General features: G+C 35.8%; 1 protein-coding gene across 10 annotated transcripts in view; it reads right to left on the bottom strand.

Annotated features, from left to right (window-relative positions):
- lrba (LPS-responsive vesicle trafficking, beach and anchor containing) overlaps nt 1-27,531 on the bottom strand; it is a 299,224-nt gene that overhangs the window by 229,212 nt on the left and 42,481 nt on the right. For all 10 annotated transcript variants that reach the window (XM_089132308.1, XM_089132310.1, XM_089132311.1 and 7 more), the window contains exons 5-21: nt 26,474-26,595; nt 22,828-22,954; nt 21,646-21,765; nt 20,415-20,561; nt 19,038-19,235; nt 17,643-17,776; nt 15,830-15,938; nt 14,887-15,039; nt 14,592-14,760; nt 13,447-13,526; nt 13,281-13,343; nt 11,994-12,091; nt 11,162-11,254; nt 10,428-10,536; nt 9,006-9,087; nt 5,904-6,027; nt 5,397-5,589 (exon numbers count right to left, since the gene is read on the bottom strand). In XM_089132308.1, coding sequence (XP_088988434.1) covers nt 5,397-5,589; nt 5,904-6,027; nt 9,006-9,087; nt 10,428-10,536; nt 11,162-11,254; nt 11,994-12,091; nt 13,281-13,343; nt 13,447-13,526; nt 14,592-14,760; nt 14,887-15,039; nt 15,830-15,938; nt 17,643-17,776; nt 19,038-19,235; nt 20,415-20,561; nt 21,646-21,765; nt 22,828-22,954; nt 26,474-26,595 — 2,121 coding nt within the window. The remainder of the gene's footprint in view (nt 1-5,396; nt 5,590-5,903; nt 6,028-9,005; nt 9,088-10,427; nt 10,537-11,161; nt 11,255-11,993; nt 12,092-13,280; nt 13,344-13,446; nt 13,527-14,591; nt 14,761-14,886; nt 15,040-15,829; nt 15,939-17,642; nt 17,777-19,037; nt 19,236-20,414; nt 20,562-21,645; nt 21,766-22,827; nt 22,955-26,473; nt 26,596-27,531) is intronic.

The raw sequence follows: 27,531 nt of genomic DNA, 5'->3' as shown, positions 1-27,531 counted from the left end.
CATTCTAGGTAGAAACTAAAGGCTCCAGGGGAGCAGCCACTTTTTCAGGACCATTACAACGTCTCCTTCACCCATTAAGATGTTTCTTACAGTAAAACAGAAGAGTGCTGACTAGGAAAACATGAAGGGCACCAAGTCTTCCACAAGGTGATCACTTCCAACAGAAAACTGTCCCTTCAGTAACTGTGTGGAGCTGAGTCTCATTTATGTGCAGTGCTGGGACAGGGGCACCTTGGGTAAGCTGTGGTGTCAGCAGGCCCATCTGCAGAAACATCTGTCTGCCTACAATGAGCTGGCTGGAAAGGAAACTTCATCTCCTTTGATACACACATGCTCGGTAAAACGCAAACAAGCAACAGTCAGATAACAGCACACTTGCCAAAGTCTGTATGTACATCTCCTAAGATAATAATACTACTAATAATAATATATAATGTATTCATGTATGTGTGTGTGTGTGTGTGTGTGTGTGTGTGTGTGTGTGTGTACATATATATGAACTCAATTGATTCAAATTATATATTTAAAAACATAATCTCTTTCTCTCTCATATATATATATATATATATATATATATATATATATATATATGTGTGTGTGTGTGTGCGTGCATGTACATAAATATGAACTCAATTGATTTAAATCATATACATATATAGAGAGATTTTGTTTCAGTTCTTTACAACATAGTATATATATATGTGTGTGTGTGTGTGTGTGTGTGTGTAAGTATATATATATATATATATATATATATATATGAACTATAATATATATATATATATATATATATATATATATATGAAGAGTTCAGATGCAAAAGCCTCTAAATGCCATTTGAAATTTTCTTCTTTAATGATGATTTTTATCAAACTTGTATATTTAAGTTCAGTAATTTCACTTAAATAACAATTAATAGGTAATTATCATTGCCATTTAAGTGAAATCACTGAACTTAAATATACAAGCTTCATAAAAATGATCATTCTAGAAGAAATTTTCAAATGGCATTTAGAGGCTTTTGCATCTGAACTCTTCATATATTTATTATGAACTATATATGTTTAAATATGAAATGTTCATGTTATAATAACACACTCAACGAAAGACAGCATTCTATAGTGAGCTGGAAAAAACAATTGAATTGTGAAGAAAAGAGGGGGAATATTTTGCACACTCTAAATGCATGTCTGCCCAAGAGCATGTATTTATTTACCAGGGGAGTTCCCAAAAGGCTGGTTGAATTTATGAGGACTTGTCCTAATGATTGCCTAGGCCATTTGAGATGAATATTAAATGTGTTCAAACATGGGGATCTAGAGATCTTGTATACTACAACGTGAAAAGCACACATTCACATATCTCTAATATGCAAACATGCACACTTTCTATTTCACACACAATGTATCTTGCACTCTCTCTCTCTCTCTCTCTCTCTCTCTCTCTCTCCCACACAGAGTCAGCCAGCCCCTGCAGCTGAAAGGGAGAGCTACAGTGACAAACAGCTCTCCTACTCCAGAGTTGGCAGGAAATCTATCACACTGGACAATAAAATTGCAATTGAGTTTCTTTAGATTTTTTTTTCCCCCTCAGCAGATGCAACTATCTCTCTAGCTCTGCACTGCTACACCTTTCCAGTTCATCCGCACGACCCCCTTTTCTGTTTTTAGATCAGAGCAGAGACGCTGTAAACAGAACAGGACCTTACCTGCATTAATCTTGTGCAATTATAGCGCAAAAAAAAGCAATTACAGGCTTGACCCATAGGAAGGGGAATGATCAATTTGTGTGCACTTGCCTCAGCAGTGAGCTACTTTAGGAATGCAAGCAGGCTCAAAGAAAACGTGTCTGCATTAAAAAGAGAGAAAGCAAAGCACACTGCAATCCTTTAACGTTGCTCGATCCGCTCACAGATTACATTTTATTGACACCATTAACTGTGGGGTGTGAGTGAGAAGAATTAACTTTATTTTAACGTTTTTTTAAAGAGGTATCTGCACAGACATTACTATCATCATAAGAATTAGTATCTGTATTTCAGCATGCTTTTGAAATAAGTTCGGTAGCACAACTACTTTTATTTATTTATTTTTTATTTCCCCTTGAATTAATCACTTCCTCAGGTATTATTTTCATTTGTATGTCATTATGGATAAAACAGTCGAAATGAATAAACAAACAACGTTTGTTTAATTTTTTAGGACTATTTATATGAAATTAATATATTACAAAAAAATGTTTTTTTTTTGTTTTCTCTGTGTGTGCATCGTTCTCACCTTTTAAGTTGTAATGTAAATTTGCAATAAAAAGTTGAATGAATACAATTTTTTTAATGCTATTTATGAGTGCTTAATATGCAGAGACAACTGTCAATAAACCATTTATAACAGAGGTGTCGAAACATTTTACTATACGATGGGCTAAAAAAAAAAATCAAACTACATTATATTAAAGTATATATTTCTCAAATTAAAAATTAAAATTCACTTATATTCTCTACATTTCATTGCAAAAATAAAGGAGAACATGCGGGCCCAGCTTTGGCCATTATTTATAGTATATTTTGTATAATTTAAATCGATTACCTTGAAAATTTCCTTTAACCACTGCGGCTCTGCAGTGCTATCAAGACACACATTTCAAGAGCATTCTGACCACCCTAATATACAGTAGCAACACTGGCCTATGTCTGTCATGGCTGTTTGTCCAACCAACGAAAAAAGGGATGTATTTGGAAACCTGTTTGGAAACAATATTTTTGTGATTCCATTTGGTGACACTAGTACTACAGAAATGACACGCTAGAAGTGAATCTGAGGCTATAAGGCTACATATTCTGATGAATAAGCACTCTGAGCACTACAGATCTTCTTTTTCTTACACATCTCACTGCACAGCACAGCTGCGCCCCCAAGTGGCCAGTGACAAGAACACAAACAGAGTGTGTATAAATGGAGGAGTGCCAGAAGCTGGTGCCCAAAACCACAGTCTGACACCAAATGACTTCACTACGCTTGGAACCATGTCCATATTACAATGTCAATAGAGCATCTTAAAATAGACATTTCTGAAGCTAGAAAGCACAGAAAACTGAGAGCTCTCAAAAACATTATGGAGGCAATTCAATCTGTAAATAAAAGTATGAACAGAGGGTTTGGCATTGGAGGAAAAATAAAGATTCTAATCTGAGAAGTCAAGTTGATTATAGAGCGCAATAACAGTCAGATTTCTGCAGTGAGAAGCCAGTGGATGAATGCTGAGAGAGTCGGGCGTAGGAGAGCAAGAGGCAATGAGAAAAGGAACCAAATACAAGAGTATGATCAGTGCTGGGGAAAAAGAGAGACAGATTGATGGCAAGAGACACCAGAGAGAGAAAAGCAAAGGAATAATAGGTGTTAATCAGACTTTTGAAATGAGGAGGCAAAGTCGTATCTTTTGTTTTCATTTCAATATGATGTCTGCATGGTTTCTGGATGAAATGCATATGGAATACTACACTACTAACAAGCAGCCAATACTATAATATATATGCTTATATTCAAATATTTTTATATTTTATATGCTTATATAGCATATTCAAAAGTTTGGGGTTATTATAGCGCAAAAAAAATTAAATATTTTTTTTTTTAGTATTGCTAAATAAATAGTATTTCTTTGTTTAATTTTTTATGAAATAAAGCAATGCTATTATTCCGCAAGGAAGCATGCAACTGATCAAAATTGATAATTGATAGTTGAGATGTTTAAACTGTTAAATTGTTGTTGTCGGTTTTTTTTTTTTTTCTGGGGGGGTATTAAATATTAAGCACTGTTATGATTCTTTGATTAAATTACAGTTTAAACTGTTTTAAAAGCATTAAAATTTAAAAAACAATTCTCGATAGCAAATTACCCGTGTTGAGTAATTGGCAAAATTCCGGAAGTGTCGCAGTCCACAGACGGGACTCCATTAACCGCATTATTAGACCGTTTTAGGCAGCATGATGTACTATACCATAGTGGTATTATGAATTCACAAAGGCTGCGATTGGATTAAATAAATATATGCCCTGCAGGTTTAATATGCGCTTTAATTATTTATATGTGAGCAGGTTATGTGCGTCTCAGAACATCATGCTGCTCCAAATGAACTATCATGTATGCGTGGAGAGTATGTCTCAAACTCCATCACTAAATATGCTGTGAGTTTGGGCTGCTTTTAACGTTCATTGGGGAACGCTATGTGTGCTATGTCTATATATATATATTTTAGATATGCTAACGTTCATCACGATTTCAAAAATGTTAAAAACACAAAATAAAACCCTAGCTCTGAGTTTGCATGTTTTGATATCCACATAGTCATGTTCAAGAAAATACAGTGTCTATAGCAATTCTATCGTAAAGAAGTGGCCAAATATTAAAGATTAAGTGGACATTTGAATTAAATGTAATTTGGCCAATATTAAAAAAAATATTTGATCTGCTGTAAAGTGTAATAACACCAGGCTGTTGGCGCCTCTGCAGGCATTCGTTATAACACATAAGTTGATTGTTTATATTATGTATACTATATTATTTATTAACAGTGTTGTTCTATAAAAGATAATGACTTGCTTTTGATAGCTACTTTATTTGAACCAATTATGCATCATTGTTATTATACAGTATATGTATTTTAACTTATTTTAAAGGCTATTGTTTGCTTTTTATTTTTATTTGTATTACAAAAAAACATCTGATTTCTGAAGGATCATGTGACACTGAAGACTGGAGTAATGACACTAAAAATTCACCTTTTTCATCACATGAATAAATATTTTTTTAACTATATTTAAATAGAAAACAGTTATTTTAAATTATAACAACACTTCACAACATCACTGTTTTTACTGTATTCTTTAACCAAATAAGTGCAGCCTGGTTGAGCATAAGAGACTTCCTTCCAAAACATAACAAAAACCATTAAACTGTAGTTTACATGAAAAACGAAGAAATATGTTTGTTAATGCATACTATTAGCAATAGTTTAGTAATAATAATAATAATGATGTTTATTGTTATGGTAATATTTCTTAGTATTTGTATTTATCCATTAGTGAAAAAACCCCAGTAAACTCAATGGTAACACAAATCAGCACAAGGGAGGCAAAAAGAACCCTATATTTGGTGGTGTAGACTTCACTGAAGTTTGTACACTATTTATTCACTGATTTCATAATGTTTGTTTGTCAGAAGAGCAAAATGGGTATGATTAAATTAAATCAGGGAAATATTTTTAAAGAAATAAAACCTTTCCCGTGTTGTATGAAAGATTACCAAGCTTTGTAAATTTGTGTGAACACTCATGACTGCAATTAATGTGTACCGCATACATTCATCCGTGTGTTGTTTTGTGTGCGCATTTGGTTCCTGACCTTGGAGTGCGTGATGGAGAGTGTGTCCACCCACACGCGCCAGCCGCCCCACTCGTACTTAATGGCGTGATAAAGGAGGATGCGAAAGATGGCGTACACCATCTCTGTGATCTTCTGCTCCTCACTGTTCTTGGGGTTAATAAAGCACAGAGACAGCATCCACTCCTGCCACACCGAGCACTGCAACAGACTCCTACACAAAAGAATGAGTGCGTTAAAAAAAAAAGGCACCGCTTCCTTTTACAGTACAGTACTTACAGTGTACTTACCTAGAAAGTACTGGCTAATATAAGGTAAGTACATGGGTTAGGGGTAGGTTTAGGGGTAGGTTCAGGGTTAGTACCTAGTTATTACCCAGTAATTGTAATTACTACAATAAGTACATAGTATGAACATGGGTATGGGGACTGTAAAAGGAAGCGTTACCTAAAAAACTTTACTCATTTCAGAAAAAAACTCGATGAGTGTTGGACAGTTTGTGTGTGTGTCTGTTTTAACAGTCCCCACCTGCGGTTCTCTCGGCTGTTGTTGAAGAGTTTGATCATGTCTGAGAGAAAGATACGTCGTACTTCCATGCTTTCTGCTCCTGGAGGAGCGTTCTTTAAAAGAGCAGCTATCACCTTTAGGATCTCTGATGGGGGAAAAAAATAGACCTTTCATGCACTTGAATGTACCATTTCACACTGTATCTGAATGCCTAGTTTTTCAAAAAGCTTATAATCCTTTAAAAGGGGAGTCATAACATTAGTTTTTGTTTTTAAACACTAAAATATTGATTGCAGATTTTATTGATATTCTTTTTTTACTGGTTATCTAATACACCACAAATAGGGTAAATTAAAATGTATATGGAAAACAAAGTAAACAGCATGTCCAAACATTATACTGCTATACAGTTGCACAAAGTTTACAACATATTTAAATGAGAAAAAATGTAGATTGCCATTTAAAGTAAAATGTAAAAATTATTTAAAAATTATTCAGTAAGGATGCATTAAATTGATCAACGGTGACAATAAAGCCATTGATAATGTTAAAAAAATCTGTCTGTTCAATAAATGGAATCCAGAAAAAAAATTTAATGCGACACGGAAGACTGTTGTAATAATGATGTTAAAAATTCAGCATTGCCATCACAAGAAAAATATTCTTTTAAATAATATTAATAATTCACAACATTACCGTTTTTACCATATTCTTGATCAAAAAAATGCAGTCTAGGTCAGCATATTTTTTTTTTTCGAGAACACTAAAAACATCTTTCTGTTTTGAAACTTTTGAACGGTAGTGAACATTATAGTTATACATTTTTTAATCCATTTTTTAATAAAACATCCCTTTAATAAAACAGACATATTTTTGCCCCAACACTTTTGTACATAGTGAGAATAACTCACAGATATTGTGGAGGGAGTAAAAAAATATGTCTACATCATAAGGTCAGTATAGTCTAAACTCTGCAGCTAAAGTCGTGGCTTCCAGGAACTGAGCGTTAGCTTAAACTGGAAAGATTGGTTGTTTAGATGAATTATCTAGACAATGTCAGCATGCATTAAGTTGAGAAGAGCAGCTCAAGTTTCAGCCGTCACAGGGAGTTTAGAGCACGACGGCATCTGTAACCAATGCTCTCACTCGTTCCAGCAGAATTGTGTTGTTTCTACGCCTTACTCACTCAAATTAGAGTCACTGAACCTTACCAGTAGAAAATTACCTTTGCATGTATCTCTGCACTTTTCGGTTTTTTTCGCTCTCCAATCACCATTTGGTCCTGGTTTGTCCCGGAGTTTAATTTAAAAGAAACTTTTGCTTCCTCAGTTTGTTTGATTGGGTCTGACATTGCTAAAGACTGCAATCAGAGCCATTTAGAGGCTTCAACACAGATCAAATCAAGGAGAGAAAGCTGAAACTCTGCTGTGCTCGCGCTCTGATACTCTATGAGATGGCCTTGAATCAGACTCTGTTGGTTTACCATCTCCATCTGAGCGTTTTAGAACCGACCCAGGATCTGTGATTGACTGTCATTCTTCTGACTGGCAAGTGGTTTGTGTACATATGGTCACATCTCCATGGGAATACAGCTCTAATCAGCTGCCTCCAGTACCTCAGAATTAAGCTTCATTATGGAAAGGCCTGATATGGATCAATATACAATATTAGTTTCCCTTTTTACATTAAAACCAGAGCATCTGATTGCTGCCTAATCGTGTACTGTAAAATTGAGCATAAACTGAGGCTGGAAATAAGGCATTTCATTATAAGAGAATTCAGCCATCTAATATTGAGAAACTAGCTGGTTGTGAATGAAACGGATGCAGTGAAAACTCTATCCTATAGCTACAGGGGGAAGTTAATTATTTTTTAATGTGTTTATCATCGGAGTAGAGGTGACCATCAAATGAGCTCCATTTGTCAAAGGTAACTGTACACTTCACCACTAGACACAAGAAAAAATGGTAACTGTTTGATTTGCACCGCAGCAGGCACAAAAATATTAAATGAGACTCACTTAATACTATTATTGTAAATCACGAGTAAAAATAAGCAGATTTGCAAGTGATCTTGCTGTCTTTCATGTATGGACATTTTCCACACACATGATATGAGAGGTGGTGTAGAATACGTTAGCATTATGTTGACTCCTACTGCAACCCTGAATATGGTTATAGTGATAACTGTACTGTAAATAGTGTTTTCTGAGTTGAATGTAAGTAAACAAAAAAACTTGTATTTAAGTCTTCATACAATTTTTTATTTGAGATTTCGCAGGGAAATGCAGGTAAAACTGCAGTACAACCTGAACATAGTGTAAATAAATATGGCCACTAATACAAAAAAATTAGGGGAAAGAAAATATTTATAATTGTCCATTAAGAAAAGAAACGTCCTTATAAATAAAAATGTCTGTATTTATTTTATTAAATACAGGAAAAAGAAGTAAAAATGTGCCTATTTAATCTATTAACAGCTATTTAATATAGAGTGCATAGGCAGAGTGCATAATCACTGGTGCTACAGGAAAAGGGATTGTGGTTCATATCAGTGTTGTAGTCGAGACCACCTCACTCGAGTCCGAGTCGAGACCGAGACCAGAGAGAGTCGAGTCCGAGTCAAGACCGAGTCCATAGAGAGTCGAGTCCGAGACCAGAGACGGTCGAGTCCGATTCGAGACCGAGACCAGTGAGGGTTGATTACCTAATTTACTTTTATTTACTTAGAAAAATCCTTTTTTTATTTTTTTTACTGAATTTACTTAGAGTTTAAAAAATATGATCAGTTTAGGGTAAAAAGGCCACATAGTAGGTGGTAATGAAAGTAATTTTATTGCAATTTGTCATGCGCAGTTGCGCACTAGAAAATCACCAATCACTGGGCGTGTCAATCAATTTAAAGAAATATTTTATTAACATACATTAATAATCATGAAAAATATTTTGAATTGAACTCGAGTGGACTCAGGAATAAGTCTGAGTCCTAAAAAAAAATGTTCGAGTACGAGTCAATTCCGAGTCCAAATGCACACGAGTCCATGACAAGACCAAGACCATTAAAATATGGTCCCGAGACGAGTCCGAGTCTCGAGTACTACAACACTGGTTAATATTAACTTACGTGGGTTTTGAATCTTCACAGTGGAGTCAGGGTCTGGGTGCTGTTTGTGAATGACCTGGGTACAGATCTGCTCCGTAAGAATCTGGTGAGAATGTTCTGGTTAGTCACTGATAGATAGTACACAGCATTTCACAATGATCAGGTGTCAGCATGAAGAAAGAAAATCCACAAGGAAGTAAATAAATCTGCCAAATGATGAACAAGTCAGAATATAGAGCTGTGTTATATTAAAGGAGTAGTTCACTTTAAAAAAAAAAAAAAAAAACTTTTGCTGATAATTTACTCACCCCCATGTCATCCAAGATGTCCATGTCTTTCTTTCTTCAGTCAAAAACACATTAAAGTTTTTGATGAAAACATTGCAGGATTTTTCTCCATAAAATAGACTTTAATGGGAACCAAACAGTTTAAGGTCCAAAATACAGTTTCAGTGCAAACTGTTCAAAGGGCTTTAAACGATTCCAGACGATGAATAAGTTTCTTATCAAGCGAAACGATCGCTCATTTAAAAAAAAAAAAAAAAATTGCTCTATAAGCTCAAATGGTCACCTTGCTCTGTTCTGTGATACACGTTCATGACTCTCCTGTTAGAAATCGTTCATCAAAATGAACAAATCTTTTTGAGTCATTTGGTTAATTCAATGAACGAAATGAACGAATTGACTCGGAAAAACATTTGTTCATTTTGTTCGAACAGGAGAGTCACGAACGTGCATCACAGAACAGAGCAAGGTGACCATTTGAGCTTATAGAACTTAAACTTTGTTTTTTTTAATTATTATTATTGAGTGATCGTTTTGCTTGATAAGACCCTTATTCATCGTCTGGTGTCGTTTAAATCCCTTTGAACAATTGGCAGTTTGCACTGAAACTGTCTTTTGGACCTTGAACCATTTGGTTCCCATTAAAGTGCATTATATGGAGAAAAATCCTGGAATGTTTTCATCAAAAACCTTAATTTATTTTCGACTGAAGAAAGAAAGACATGAACATCTTGGATGACATGGTGGTGAGTAAAGTTTTTTTTAAAAAGTGAACTACTACAACAATTTTTTCAGTTAAAGTAGTTGAGTACTGGAACTTTCTGCCATAAGCCATTTGAGAACATGACATCTTAAATAATGTGTTTAAAAAATGGATCAAGGATAAACAGTCATGTGAGCATTAGAGAGCTATTGTAATTTGCCGATTTCAAGGATTTAAGGAGAGGGAGGTTGTCAAATATGTTGATTTAAATGTAAAAGTGCATGTATTTGTTTATTGATGGTGTTACCACACCAAAAAAAATATATATATAATTGAGAGGGGTCAGATATTGCTGTGTCGGTCATGCTCTTATCTAAAAATGTGGCTGATGTTTGCATGATACCATGATCAAAAGCAAAATGCTACAAGCAGCCATTAAACAAAAAGGAGACTGACCTCAAAAAGCACATTGTACGTTGTGACTGTGATCTGGTTCGAGTGGAGCAACAACCGTTCAGTGAGCAGAGAGAACAGGCCGTGAGCCAGCATGACCTCTGACTTTGTCCTGAAATACATGGCATCCAAAACATCAGCACCAAGCCCACACTATGATCTGGGCATAACTGCAGCCCAGAGCTTCTGAAAAATATCTTCATAGTCACGGAATGAAGCTGCATCTATTTTAAAAGCACTTGGCGGTCAGATTCCTTCTGGGGGAAACTCACATAAAGCAAATGGGATTATAAATGAAACTGAGCTTTATCTATCAAACACCACAGAAACATTAGGAAAAATACTCACACACAATTACAGACTTTGACTACATTAACGCATAAATATGTCCATGCTGCATGTATTAATAGTGGAGGAGTGAGAGTAATTTGTTATCAAAATAACCCAGCTGAATTCACTCTGGGAAAAGACCAAGTTGCTTATTTTAAATCATTCATTTTAAGAAAAGAAAAAAAAAAAAATCAGCCTTCAACTCACTTGATGGTATGCTGGGAGCTTATTTCTGCTAAATATTTATAGCTAAACCATCCACTACCGACTCATTTTGTAAAATAAACAGTCAGAGTGAATCATGTAAATGTATCACATATTAAAAACAGGGTTAACGTGTTATTATTACTAATATGATCGACAGTATTATTACAAGCCTTAATTCCAAATAATAAAAAGTAACTTACTTTGGAGACAAATATTTGAGAAAGTAGCCCAAGACTTTGAGTCCCTGCACACGAATCCCTTCACTTTTGGATGCAAGCAGCTTAAAGATGACCCTGTGTTATTCACAGAAATAAAAAAGTATGCATAATAAATTTAAGAGAGAAAGTTGAAAACAAACATATTATTTTATCTATATTTAAAATGTATGTAGTGTACCATCAGAGTCAAGCTAAAATATCTAAAGAATTTTTGTTTTTAACTGTTTTCACTGATTCTTTCCAACAAAAGGAAATTACGACGCAGTCTGGTTGTGTACACAGATCTCGCAAGAGCTGACATGTACATTCATATGTAACCGAGACTATTACACCGTCTACATATTAAAATGAATCTGCCTATATCCTTCTGGACTAGGATCTGATGGAAGTGTGATTTGAATGAGGTTGTCAGATCTAAAATGAAAGCGAGGCCCTCTGTTTTATCGTGACGAGCTGTCCAGATGCCCCCCCGCTAGCGTGCACATTTAACCCCGTGGCTGTCAGTGGAACTAGCATATCTATAAAGGCTTTGGACATGAAAATGCCTCCATTTTAGTAGCCCGTATGAGCGCTCAGTACAGCAGCATAGGTATCGTATGAACCTATGAAAGTGTTTTTATAGGTTTTGTTGAGCAGGACTCAGATGTCTCTGCTGAGAATGAAGAATTCTGGCCTCCCATTATTCCACAGAGATTGATTCAAATTCATCTGTCAGTTATTTTTTTCCAGTTTACTTTATAGTTTTTAATAAAAAAAAAAAAAAATGGGTTAAAGAATGTAATGTCTGGTTGCAAAGGGCAAACACAGTTCTCACCGTATTCCATTCCGCTGATCGAAGGCTTGAACCATTGAGCCAGGATGCTCAGACATCAGCGCCACCAGAAGCTGGAGAACATCCATCAGATTGTCATCCTGGAAAAAATATTTACAATAAATAAACATAACATGTCAGAGAAAGGAGTCATTCAAAACAGACTTAAAAAGTGATCTATGTTTTAAAATGCAGATTATAGAGTTAAAGGGATACTCCACGTTTTTTTGGAAATAGGCTCATTTTACCACTCGCCCAGATTTAAAATGTTGAGTTTTACCGTTTTCAAATCCATTCAGCCAATTTTCTAATATTTAGAAGAATATCAGTAACAAGACCGTTTCTGGTCTCATTGACTTCCACAGTATATTTTTTTTCCTACTAAGGAAGTCAATGAGACCAGAAACTGTCTGGTTACTGATATTCTTCTAAATATATATTAAAAAAAAATCGGCTGAATGGATTCAAAAACGGTAAAACTCATCTGTTTAACTCTGTTTAACCTATTTCCAAAAAAAAAAGTGGAGTATCCCTTTAAGCAGGGGATTATACATTGTAAGTTACTGTATAGTTAATATACTGCAAATTGTGTCGGCATTAACTTGTTGCAGGATTAACATTACATAAACATATGACAGGACATTATTAGGGAGTAAAAATGTCACTTTCTGCAAAAAGCAAACATATTATATATAATAGTAAAGAAAATTCATGAGTATATTGTGGAAAGTGGAATAATGGTAAACTCCAACTTATTTTTTAAATGGCAAATTGCAGTTATGCTGTTAAAGAGATACTCCACTTTTTTGGAAATAGGCTCATTTTACAACTCCCTCAGAGTTAAACAGATTTAGTTTTATCATTTTCGAATCCATTCAGCCGATTTTATGATATTTAGAAGAATATCAGTAACCAGACAGTTTCTGGTCCCATTGACTTCCATACTAGGAAAAACTATATACTATGGAAGTCAATGGGACCTAAAACTGTCCGGTTACTGATATTCTTCTAAATATCAGAAAATCGTCTGAATGGATTCGAAAACGGTAAAACCAAACTTTTTAACTCTGGGGGAGTGGAAAAATTAGCTTTTTACAAAAAATAGTTGAGTATCCCTTTAAGAGAGAAACAGCTGTGGGGACCAAGCGCCATCTGGTGGCAGTTACAGAATGACCAGTGTAACAAAAATTACAGTATTAATAATCTCAATTGATTTTGTCAGCGATACTGGTTTAAAAGACTGTGATGTATTGAGAACTGTTTGATATGAGAGTATATGCATTAGGGTACCTCATGCATTGTGAGCAGGTAGTTCAGAATGCTCTGCAGTTCGTCTTCCTTTACACCATGATCCTACATTGACAGGACACACAAGTATTATCTATACTGCACTCTACATGATGGAGTTGATTAATTCAGATTGTATTTATATTATGTTCTAGCCACTCTACTGCACCTTCATGATAAGCTGTTTGACAAACAGCAACAGGAACGCTCGGAGAGAGTGAATCTCCTTTTGATTGGGTCTCGGCCCATCTGAACACAAACAGATACAGGATATCAACCAAAAAGAGGGGTCATGAAATATCAAATCAAATGTAATATTCCACAGCCCTATGCAATTGGTGATAATACTAATGTTTTTCATTGTGTTGTTTTCATCAGTTTAGAACCACAATTTTAAATTATTCTCCTTTATTACTTGGTATAAACCAAAAAAAGATATCATTTCATTCATTTATTGTAATCTTGATTCTGTTTAATGTAGGGCTGTGCAAAAGTTAATTGCGATTAATCGCATCCAAAATAAAAGTCTGTGTTTACATAGTATATTTGTGTGCGCTGTATATAATTATTTTGTATATATAAATAGACACACATGCATACATATGTTTAAGAAAATGTGTTATTCCTATATAAAATATTTATATTTATATAATATAGATTATGTATTTATATATATATACAGAATTCAAGCTCAAATAATTCTTAAATATATACATGCATGCATAGGTATTTATATATAGAAAATAATTATATACAGCACACACAAATATATTATGTAAAACAGACTTTTATTTTGGATGCGATTAATCGCAATTAACTTTTGCACAGCCCTAGTTTAATGACATTTGAATGAGACAAGTGAGGAAGCCGTCTACTGTGGAAATTACACAGAAAACACACTGAAAGACAAATTGCTCTGTTATTGTGGGATGGGATGTTTTCCAACCACATCTTTAGTGCAAACCTGCAGTGCCCATTTATTTGGAAACATATAAATATTCACAATAACATTGTGTTTTAAAATCAATATAATTAAATATGATACTCTGACATAGACGAACGCATATTGATACTTTATATAGCAGGACTCTAAAGTTTGAGACCACAAAAAAATCCCATTTATTTAAACATGAAAAAAATAACTTTTATGCTGATAATATAATTTGTAACAAAAATAAATTGTACTAAATGTGAAAACAAATATTATTGTTCTCAAACTTTGGGACACCATTATAGCTACACATGAACCTTTTTTGACCCTTATTCACTTGTCTCAGCATGTGTTGAGAAGTTGGTTTAGTTCTGCACTCTTACCGAGGCCCTTGGGCGTGATTCCGCTGCGGTCCAGTGGGTTTACAACCCAGTAGAAATACTTGAGTGTGTGCATGACCTGCAGTACAGTTCCAACTCTGCGGATGGCATTGTAGATATTGACGGTGCTAATGAATTCTGTGGCCAGGTAGGTGTAGAGAACCAGCTGTACCTGTTGGGGGCAGCAAATCAATTTCAAGCGACAATCAAGTCACTTTTAAGAAAACAAAGAATTGGTAAACTATTAAGCTAGCATTATGCAACAGCATCAGTTTATGTAAATTTCTGTGTAAGATACCTTAGCTGGGGCATGAATCCAGATGGCAGGGTTGAAGAGGATGTGGTCACACAGCTGTTTCAAGAGCAAAACCCCGTTAGGAAGGTTGCTAAGGTAACGGGAGAAGGCGAGGACGATGTCCAGCACAGATCGTGTCACGTGTACTTTGGAAGACTGAGAAGAAAATACAAACATGAAATAAAAGTAAGTTAATAAACTTGGTCACAAAAAATATAGATAAATTGCATTTTATTTATCAGAAATGTGCTGTGACTTATATTCTAACGAGACATATAATTAATGTCAAGCACGCAAAGCTCACAAAACATTGGTTCTAACATTACTTACTTGACATTACAGCCTACCCCCCAATCATTACAAGATCATTTTAGACTTCCACTGGATTTAGAACATATTTTAAAATTTGGTTTCTAATATTCCAAAAGCAGACTAAATATTCCAAAAGCATTCGCGCATTGTAAGGCCTGAGGTCGGATGAGACCTTCAGTGTCAAGGAACTTTACTCTATGCTGAGATATGAGTAAAAGACAAGGAAAAAGTGAGTGTGTACAGAGTAAAGGGAGAAAGACTTTCAAAACAAAAATAATGGTGTCTGTATATATACTATAATATATATATATATATATATATATTATAAAAGGCAAAGGACAAGTTAAGCACTTAAAGTGTTTCTCAGTGTTTTAAGACATATGATCGTGAGACATTCAGTTAGGTACAGTAATAATCTTAAGCATTCCTCTTTTTTCCACCCAGCAACTTCTGCAGGCACAAGGACTCCCTCTCATCCATTTTAAGAATATAAGCTTACTTAATACCTTTTCTTCTCGTGTTTTGTTTTAACATTAGTAAGATTTAGACTTTTTTTAATTTAAAAAGACCTTTGATCAAAGTTCCTTTGCATGAACGTTCCACCTCCACTCAACCATATGTGTTCGGCACTCACCTTCTCCAGTGAGTAACCGATGACGAGAAAGCCCTTGCAGGCCAACACCTGCTCTTGCATAGCTACAGAGCCCTTCAACAGCTCCATCACAAACGACAGTAGTGTGCAACTGAAAAAACAAAAACAAATGACAGGTAAGATTCAGTAGAGAAAGACAAACAAACTAACAAAAAAAAGTCAGATAATATTTAGTCCTGATTTAGTTCCAGGAATTAAATGACTGAAATTACATGTTACTATTTACTCGTTTTACAAACACTTATGACTTTCTTTCTTCTGTGGAATACAAAACAGAAATCTTTTCCATATAATTAAAGAAAGACAGTGCCCAGGGGCTATCAAGATCAATGAGAAAAAAGTCTTCTGATACATGATAGCTCTGTGTGACGAACAGACTGAAATCTTAAGATGGAACGCACTCAAACCTGCCGTTTCATTATTGACATCAAGATGACAAACACCTTATGTTTTTGTGCATCTTGTGAATCTTGATGCGTGATATTTGAGATATGGCAGAGAAGATTTCCAGCTAATTGTCTAATTTAACGGAGCCTCTTTTGGTAAGGAAAAGAAAAACTTGGGCATTCTACTAAATTGGGGCTTTTGAAAGACATGATGACACTAAATGATAAACGGATTTACGACATTCATTATGATAAACAGTTTCAGTTTCAAAGTGATAAAGCAAAGATATCTTGCTATAGACCCCTTTTCAGTTAGTAAACATGGTGACGATTTTTTGTGGGCGAAGCTTAGATGGAGGCAGAACGATCCCTCTGGTCGCTTCACTAACGCTAGTTGGCAAGTATTGTTAGCTTGTTTTTTAACAATGACTGGAGAAAATCCGATTTTATCTTAATGTGTAAGGTCACTCACTGTCCAGGACCACGATTGTTATTTCCAAGTTATTTTTAACGGACAGAACCAGATTGGCCGACCTGTAGCCGCCTACACGCTCACTCAATGCATGGACGATCTGACAGGATTAACGTTACGTTACCTCGGTTGAGAAACCGATCGTAAAGAGAAACTGAGGGCATATAAATCTTTAGATGCCTATATGGTCCTGTACAAGACTTGTGTGTACGATCCGCAGTTCTGCCGAGCCAGCGCAGAGACCGCAACAATGTAAAGAGTGATTTTACGGTACGATTTTAATAATGTGAATATTTTCTTGAAATAAAAATTCCAGATACAGCATATTCATTTTTCATCAATTCTTGCACCAAACAACACAATAAGATGACATTTAATAATAGTAACAATTATTTAAGCTCCTTATTATGTAGCCGAATCTGTGCTGGTTTGTATTGGCCGCCTCCAGTTTTCACTTTGTTTTGCCTCCAGCTAGCCCCGTGACATAACTGTGACGTCAGCGCAAAAGGGGTCTATTGTCATTACTACAATCAAACAAACCAGTCATTTTGATGATGTGGAGCAGTAACACTATTCAAGACTGTTCTTGGCCGATGAAGGTAACACTCAAACACTCATTTGTTAGTAATAAAGCCAATCATGGTTAAATGTTTAACTTTGTATTGGCTGATATTCAATGATGTGTCCAAACACTGAGAACTGGCCCTTTGAGTGCCAAACCCTAGAGCCTAAAACAGAGTAATGGTTAGAATACCGTGAAAAAAACTGTGCCTTTGTGCGTCTACTGGATTTAACAACTCTAAGAGAGAACACATTAACTTAAATTTCAGTTTTTCCTGGCCAGGATAAAACTGAGAAGAGCTCAATCTTGTTTTCCCACTGAGAATCCCTTTAGTAGTTTTCATTCCACCCCCAGGCAGACTTAATGTGTTCTCACCAGACCGAGGTGTCCAGCTCGTCACCGCTGTGCTGGAGGAAATCCAGCTGTGCAAACAAGGGGAAAAGGACCTGAACTCCTCCTATAGAATGAATGGCACTCTGGACCGAGTGCGTCACCACAGCTTTAACATCCTGAAACACAGAAAGGATTGATTTTAGATATGTTTTAATCAAGTTGTAATTTTAAGTTGTATTATGTCATTATGTTGTGCAACACAGAGACTCTCTGATAAAAACAATTCATAAATGTAATCTCCCTATTGTTTGGGAGATTGTATCTCCCTATATTGAGGTTCTGCAACAACTACTCCTGATATTTGGAGGTTATTTCCTAAATCTGTGCTCTGTACGCATGATGAAGTGGCAGGGGGATAATTAAATACAGAAAGACAGCTGTGAGGTCCTTCTTAATGTCCCTTTAATCAGACTAGTGCTCTCCCAGACGACACATGATGGCACATCCGTAAAATCCTTGTCAAAGAGAGAAGTACTTCATCTGTTCAGCATGTTGAGGTGCCATCAACTTACAGTATGAAGGCTTTATGAACTACAAAAATCTGAGAATCATGTTAAATTATATTATTATATATTTTTGTTAAATTATATATATATATATATATATATATATATATGAAGAGTTCAGATGCAAAAGCCTCTAAGTGCCATTTGAAATTTTCTTCTAAAATTATCATTTTTATCAAGCTTGTATATTTAAGTTCAGTGATTTCACTTAAATGGCAATGATAATTACCTATTAATTGTTATTTAAGTGAAATTACTGAACTTAAATATACAAGTTTGATAAAAAATCATCATTAAAGAAGAAAATTTCAAATGGCATTTAGAGGCTTTTGCATCTGAACTCTTCATATATACAGTGTATATATATGTATATATATATAACACTATTGCTCCAATTGTTAATTTAAAATAATTTATCCTATCGTTTCTATCCTCAACATCGTTTCTTATTCAAATGTGGCAAGTAAAAAATGTTTTACCCCATTCTGAGATTTTCCAGTCTATGACAAGTCATTCTTGCAATCTAAACAAAACCTAATTAAATGTTATTCTTTTAGATAACTAAATTAGGAGATTTTATTTATAAATAAATAAACATTAAAAAGATGAGTAGCCTCCCTTGATAACAATAAAGACCAGATTAGATGAAGTGCTTTAGAGCTCATGGAGTGCTGGATGCAGCACAGGTGTGGGCCGTATTTTGCTGAGCGAGATGATAAAATGCTCATATTGTTAATTACGTTAACGAAGGATGATGAGCTAGTTTCATTCGCCCACAGACAGCAGTCCACCTGGCAGGGCAGGTTTTTTCAGGCAGCTGTGTGGGGCTGGTGAACCAGTTGTGATGAAGAGAGAAAGAGAAAGAGCATACCTGCAGCATGAGGGCGTGTGGTGAGTGCACAAAGATGGAGGCATTGTCCTTGGGAGAGGACTCCAGACACAGCTGAGCGTCAGTGGCTCGGGGATTATAGGTGAAGGCGATACTGGCAGACAGCTTTCCATCATATAGCAGCATCTTGTGATGTTCTGCAAACAGCAGGTCACTCTCTGCCTTGTGCTTAAAAGTGCCCTGGATCAATCAGAGAGAGATAGAGATGCTTAAAGCAAAGCTACGTATGCTACACATTCTCAAGTGTGTGTGTGTGTAAAGCATGAAATTAAATTACTTCATCAGAGCACTTGATAAAAGCATAAGTGTTTAAGTGCAACAGACAGACTGTGAGATGATGTGAATGATAAAGCTTACCAATGTGTTCCAGTCAATTATCATATCATTGAACAGCAAATTGAAAAATCTTGGATCAAATGACATTTTGTATTCAATACCACAACTACACAACTAGTGAAATATCTCTCAATCTCAACTCTAGAGACCACTGCGAAAAATTAATATGCTTGGCACGCTACTTTACTTGAAAGAATAGCTTAAGAAAGAAAAGCTTAATAATAAGCTATTTCTATTTAATAAAGACACTCTTAAGATATGCTAATAATTTGCTGAATTTTATGACTTTATATTATTTTAAATGATTTATTTTAAATGATTGCTTATAAATAAATATTAGCCAATTAAATTAAAACCATGGTATCCAAATACAAAAATAAAGAAATAAATTAAGATGAATAAAACAGCAACTGTATTAAACCTTTAAAGCAACACCAAGTAACTTTTCCTCTGTGTTCGCCCTACAGGTTGGAAGCGGAATTGTCCATTTCCGCTGTCGTAAATAATTTAGCCTACCGCATCCTACTGTCGCACGCTTGTTGTTTATCTAGCACCGGCTTTGGAATGAACGATGTCCACAGACAAGCTAGAGTATGTTGCATGATTTCATGAAAGTATGATGTATTGCGACATCAGAAACAAAGAAAAACAAAACAATGACAATTGTAACGCTTGACATAAAGCAAGTCAGATTTGTAGTTTTCTTATGTCTCATTAGAACTACTGAAACTCGACCCAATCTGGCAAGCTTACATAGCGGGGTTATAGCAGATAAAGGACTGCAAAGCGGAGGTATAAGTGCCTTTCACCCTGTTACGACTTGATGAACCACTGAAACAATTTTGGAAACATTATTTTAAGGTAAAAAAATCGTACTTAGTGTTGCTTTAAAACCTAACGTACAGATACAGCTGTACATATATGTGATTTGACTACATTATTACATAATCAAGAAAGCATTTTGGCCAAGACCTTAAAAAATAAATCTGTAATAGAGAGCATTTGGGCAGAGAAAATATCTACCTTGTATCCAGGCCCCAACTGATAGATGGCTAAAATCTGAGCAGCACTAAGAGCTTCACCGAACAGATACACTGCCCCCATCTGACCGCAGAACACACGGTTGGCGTCTGCTGTCTCTGATGAGCCCAGAAAACACTTGTCGAACGTCTGCAAGAGGGAAAAAAAGTTTGCTTGGTTCAGTTTTTCTTTTTTTTTCACAATGTTTTAACTATAATATAAACTGTTCCAAAGTTTTTTATTGTTTTTTTTAAGTATCTTATGCTCACCAAGGCTGCATTTATTTGATAAAAAAAATGCAGTAAAAATAATGATAATGTAAAATATTATTAAAATTTAAAATTACAGCTTTCTATTTTAAAATATATATTATAAAATGTTTTTGTTGTTGTTGTTTTTTTCTGATTGCAAAGACGTTTTCAGCATCCATCACTTCATTCTTTAGTGTTACATGATCCTTTAGAAAGATTATTAATATTGGAATTATTAGAATTGTTTTTCTCTCTCTTTTAAACTTTCTATGATCAGTCCATAGAAAGTTTAAAAGAACAGGATTCATTTGAAATAAAACTCTTCTCAGAATTTCTATTAAACCCAAATAGAATTTCTATTAAAACAAATTCATGATTGAACTCAGTGTATATGTGTATATATGTGTGTTTTCACAGTGTATATATATATATAAATAATGTGTCCATGTGTGTTGATATGTCCACATGCATCATTTTGTTTGCCCATGAATCAACATAAGAAACAAAAAACTTGTTATAACTAAATGCTGCTGTTTAAATGTTATAAATAGAAAGTGCCTATATCACTCTAACAACACCTTGAGCAGTGCTGTTTCAGATAATAATGATCTTTGATATATAATTTCAAAAGGAAAGCATATGTGCAATGCACACTCAATGGGCAAACTCCAAATTGCTATGCTAATTATAGAATGTTCATGACATTTCAGATTCTGAAACTATAACACGGTTGAATAATCACATTTAATCTCATCAAATGTATTTTAAAATGTTTCCTTTTGCTACTGTTCAGCTGTCAAAGCAGTTTAAATATAAAATGGACTTTCATCTTTTGAAGTTTTTGGGTATTTGGGGTTTGTAGCTGCCAAAATATTGACAAGCTTTGAACTGAAACACTACTGGAGGACAAAAGCAGGGCCTCAAGCTTAACTGCTGTTAAAAACCAGAACACAGAGATAACAGAACCTCTTGAAACCACTTACATCACTTGTGTTGACAAACCAGGTGATTTCGCCATACGACGCCAACTCTCCATTGACATAGCAGCTGATTTCACTGTTCTTCCAGCGATTGTAGATGTGCACTATGGTCACCATATACCACTGTAGAATAAAAACAAAATGAACCTCTATAATCAGGAAAGAATGTCATTATTAATTTAATAACAATATCAATTTTTGAGAGCATTATTTACCCCAAAATTGAATTGTCCCCTTGTGATGAATCCACTTTCTAGTTACAATCTAATCTGAGTTTAACACTTAGAAAGAAGAAATATCTATGTCTATTTAGAATATATAGTCAAACTAGTGAATAAAATAAATCACAACTAATCTCATGATTTCTGATCAGTGCATAGAAAGCAGAATGAAATAGTATGTGAATGTATTACTTTAAACATATTTCCTCATATATCTTAAAGGGAAGGTTAACTAAGACCTAACAATACTATTTTTTTCTAGCACCTTCATTCTTGTGGCCCCCTGGGAGTCCTTGGACTTTAGTTTCAATACCCCAGGTATATACAAAAATATGGTACATCAGCAAACTTTGCTACAGTTGTGAGACTGTGGCCCATTTACACCCAATAACAACAATCTCACCTAGATCTTGAATTTCCATTAAATGGAGGGGAAAGCCAATGAAGGTACTCGACATCCCTTAGGTAAGACCTCTCCAGAGGTAATGAAATGGAATTTAAAAATAGGTCATATGCACCCTATAAAAGGGTTTAGAGCACTTCTTGAGTGAGCTTCTTGATTTTAGAAATATGAATTTATGTAAATTAGCCTTATACGTAACATACATTTCATGCTATAAAAAGACTCTCCATTGAAAAATTATTTTTATTTCTAAATAAAATCTTTTTATAGCACAAATGATCTTGTTGGATCATCATTCACTGTGGTTATCCAGCTCAAGTCTAAAGGTTGTTAGCTGAGGATGCCTGCCCATTCCATTCCATATGGGATCTGAGGATTATCAAGAAGAAACCAAATCCCTTCCCTGCTCAGATATGACCACAGCACAAGCCCTTCTTATATGTCAACTTTCCTATCCTTGAACATTGCAGAGGTACAGATAAAGACTTCTGAAAGTGTACATGATGAGTACAAACAGGTAAGCAAAAAAAATAAAAAATAAAAGACTGAGGTAATTCAAACCTTCTGGGGTTTAAAGTCGTATTTCACACAGTGCTGGAAGCCTTTGGCTTTGGATTTTAGAGAGGTCACAATCAGACATCCACCCACAAAGTGTGCAGAGTAGCCCAAACTTTTGCTGGTGCGGAAACTAGAGATGAAAGAGAAAACATACGTAAATTAATTCAGGATACATTTCATATGAGGGGTGCTCATTTAAACAGTTCTACTCTCGACAGAAAGACTAGTAAAGTTTGCTTGGTGATATTGTTTCGGACGAGGACGCCAAATGTTGATATTGTCAGGGCCTGAATTTCAGCTTGTGATTTCAAGTATTGCGCAATTTTACCGTAAGCTCTGTTGCGGGGAAAAATATTGCGGGAAAAAAATTATTTAAGATATTGCTTTCAGACAAATCACATAACATATCTCTCTTTCTACCGCATCACTCTCTCACACACATGTGCAGTGAGCTGTGTGTACAGGAAGTGCATTCCAGCATATTTCTGAATGTTTAAAATAGCAATAATATTGTAACGTGGCTGAAGTATCGTGATAACAATGTATCGTGGTGCCTCTGGCGATTTCCAGCCCTAGTATACATCTGTCCACTGTGATTGTAATACAATGTAAGAAAATGGCAATGTGTAGGTTATTAAAGAATACAACAATTTTTCATCATTAACTTACAACAATTTTTATGAACATATAAAATAAAATTGCATCAATTTGCTTGATTGCATGAAGCATCAAGTCTGGCTTAAAAGACAGGCGCATGTGGCCGATGCCAATTAAGGGACCACCCCTTACCAGAGTACATAATAAAGCACCTGCATGTGCTACCTTTCCTCAGCATATTCACTTCTCGTGCATTAAGGGGGCAAGCATCATCCTTAGAATGGGTTCCCCTTCAAGAAGAGTTAAGTGGGTTCACCCTGGACTTTTTAGGAAGTCAGATCTAACTGTCCATTTCCTAGCATTCTTAGAACATGTTAAGAATTATAAAACTGCCTTGAATTTGTAAGATGTGGGTCTAGGGAACTATGTGGTGACACTTAGTGTGCATACTTTTTCACAGTTTTGTTATTTACAATATGTAAATCCCCCAAAGTGTGTTTAAAGGGCCACTGGGCAATGCTGGGAACAGTGAAGCCTCTTTGGACATTGGGTGGGCAGCCACTAGCAAGGGGGGGGGGGTTGACCTAGCCAACAGAAACCTCCTTTTTTCACATTGTAATTGGAGGGGAAGACCAGAGAACATGTAGTCATCACAGCCCCCTATTGCCACGCATAAAGCCAGCCTCTTACGTTTTGTATCAGGAGTGGAATTAGGGGGTTTCTTTGTCACGCCTGTGGCAAAGGATGTTTTGCCAAAAGGAGGGGGTTACCGTACTGCGCTGCCGATCTGCTGCGAGGTTTGGCTCTGCCAGGAACCTGGAAATTTCGACCCGGGATGGCCGTAAAGGGGGAACGTGGCATGGTGGTGCTGATTTCCACAGAAAACATAACTTACATGCCTCATCCTCTTTGTTTTTACAACCTGCATCAGGGCAACAGCAGAGCCGAAGGTGGCTTGATCAGGCTCAACTGGCGCTCCCATGATGTGCTGCTTCTCATATACACTCTTGGAAGAAAGTGTTCTATATAGAACCTTAAAAGGTTATATCAGTGCTATGTATTTGGAACCCCTAAAAGGTTCTATACACTCTTTAAAAAATGGTTCCTCTGGGTTCTATATAGAACCCTGGGGTTCCATACTTGGCCAATAGAACCTTTTACCAAAAAAATGGTTCTATGTAGAACCATTTTGGAGTTCCATATATGAAGCGGGGGATGGAACCATTTCTGGTTCTAAATAGGACCATTTCTTCTAACACCGTGTCCTAACTACACGCGACGCGATAAAATTCCAGCGAAAGCAAGTGTGTCTGTCCACACTAGACGCAACGCTACTGTGAGATGCCACACGTCAATCAAAAATCACAGCCAGATCAGAACAGCGTGAAAGCGCACTGCTGGCCCGCACTCGCATTGGAAATGGGTAAGGACATAATCAAATCAAGAAATAACATTATTAAAAATCAAAACATTAAACAAACATACTCATTGACTAATTTTGTGATGAAGTACAGTTGTATGTTTGCATAGAATTCATTTTGAACGCTATATTATCTGCTTTCAAAATCTGAGGTAAATTATCCGTTATCTTGTGGCACACTGACCTATTTTTAACTAAAAATAAATAATGTGTACTCATAACCAGTGTGATTTCTTCATTCTGTCAGCCACGACGTCGCAGAAATAGGAACCGTTTCTAAATTAGAAACTTCGCGTGTCGCCGTCGCGTCTGGTTAGGACAAAAACTCTGATTAACATGGAAAAGATACCTTTTATCGCGTGTCGCGGCGTCGCGGCGCGTGTAGTTAGGACATGGTGTAAGAGTGTAGGGTTGAGCCACAGCGCATGCTCTCTAACCATGGACAGAGTCATAGAACGCCCTTTAGCTTGGATGGCCTGGCGGGCATTGCGGAGAACCAGACAGTTGACAGTCCCAATGTCCATCTAGGGTGAGGGCGAAACCATAAGGGGTTTCATGTGCTTGGCATAAGTGGGAAGGACAGGAAGAAACTGCTTTCTCAGCTGCTTGCTCACAGTACTCAATTAGGACGGACTGGGGAAGAGCAGCAGGCGCCTGAGCCAGGGAAGCAACGGAATGGTGGGATGGCCTCCTTGTCCTCAGAGCCTTTGAAAAGGCCTTATCCCTGGAGCCAAGCGGCTTGTTCACAAATAAGGCTTCACTCATTAAGATGTTCTCAAGAAACAGGGAGTTGGCTCGGTCAGCTCAACTCAAAGCTGTCGCTCCTCGAGAGTCCCCTGGGTGCACAATATCACGGTTTCACTCCACTGGAGTCTGAAGAACTGAAGACAAGCTGAATGTGCATTTTCCAGCCTTCCCATTGCTACAAATTGTGGGCATATACTAAATATCCATTGCTCTTTGTATTCTACAAAATATAGGCAATGATATTTTACAATTTTATAATAGGGCTGTCAACATTAAAGCGTTAACTCATGTGATTGATTCAAAATCCTTAAAGGATTAGTTCATAGAGGGGAAAAAAACCCTGTAAGTCAATAGGATCCATCAACTGTTTGGTTACCGAATTCTTCTTTTGTGTTCAGCAGAAGAAAGAAATGCATACAGGTTTAAAACAACTTGAGGGTGAGTAAATGATGACAGAATTTTCATTTTTAAGTGCACTATTCTTTTAAGTGTAATGGCAATTCTGAAATGAATTCCCATTTACTGTATATATATGTAATACATAAATGATGAGAGAAGGTCTGTTTATGTAGAGAACTAATTTCAGTAAAGTGAAGAGTGTAAATCCTACAGTTCTTTTAACAAGGTCAATTATCTTTCGGTGAGTCAAAATAGCTCCATTTGCATAAATTACATTTTTTGACAGAAATTAATTATAAGCTGAAAATAGGACAAGAAGGCTGTAAAACGCTGCCCTTGAGAAGAGTAAACGCTAGACAGAGAGAAAGAGGAAAACACATCCTTCTCAACAAAAATAGTAGTCAGCTAATCTTCAAAATCGAAACAATAAAAATGTTTTATTTTACATCATAGGTTTGTGTGATCAAGTGTTTGTCTGTGACCCACCAGTAGAGATAAGGCTTGTCCTTGTCAACATTTATGTTATTGATGGGGTCCAGGCGCAGCCAGGTGTGGAAGGTGAAGCCATTCTGGTATGGCCACTTTGCAATAGGTGGAAGAGCAATAGCCTGATGATACATAAACAAAAACAGTTTTTCCAGTTAGGTTTCTTTATTTTGTGGTTCTATAATAATTAATAATTTAGATAAAGAAAGATAATAATTTAGATAAAGAAAGATTTAGATAATAATTTAGATAAAGAAAGTAGAACATATAGCATTTGTGCAGAATGTGGGGAATAACGACAATGAAAGTAGTGTCCTTGGAGGGATGTGTCCAAAATGGCTATGTATGTTTGTACACTGAAAACTGTCATATTCGTGGGTTACAGATGAAAAATGAAGGCCAATGCAATGTTATTTTCTCCAGAACCCAAATATATTTGTGCTGGAATAACATATAAACTAAACAACAACCAATCAAATTATTTCCTGAGAGGACAGAATGTATTTGGCACCTTTTCAAGTGGACACTGACAACACAGGAAGGGTTCCATAAACATGCCCTCTAAAACATTCAAGACCCCCATGCTGATGATTGTTTGATTTATAATAAAAGCATGACAAACACACATACAGAGAGGCAGTTGGAGCATGTCAAATGCATCTGGATCCCATACGAAAATAATAGTGCATATGGATTTCACTCCAATCCTCTCGATGCACTAAAGAACAAGTAAATTTAATAATCAAATTAGAAGATATTTCTCTAAAACCAAGACATTTTTGTTGTTGTTCAGTGGTGCTCATCTCCTCTAAAGTGTAAAAGTCCATAAAGCAGATACAATTTCCTGTGGGTGTTAGACATTCCTGTAAAGAAACTAAATAGCTAAAGAAATGCCTGGGTAACTAAGTGAAAGACTGGGTAAAGATATCTGAAGCTTTTTGGAGACGGGGAGAAATTATATTCAGATTTTTTTTTTTTTTTAACGAGAGAGATTTTAACGTCTCCTAATTCTAAATAAAGCAACAAGACAGTGAGTGAATAAGACTGACTCTTATTCA

The sequence above is a fragment of the Pimephales promelas genome, chromosome 6 (genome assembly GCF_988280905.1).
Source record: "Pimephales promelas chromosome 6, fPimPro1.hap1.1, whole genome shotgun sequence".
NCBI classification, from domain to species: Eukaryota; Metazoa; Chordata; class Actinopteri; order Cypriniformes; family Leuciscidae; genus Pimephales; species Pimephales promelas.
The sequence above is the reverse complement of the archived record's forward strand: the minus strand, read 5'-3'. Positions and strand labels throughout refer to the sequence as shown.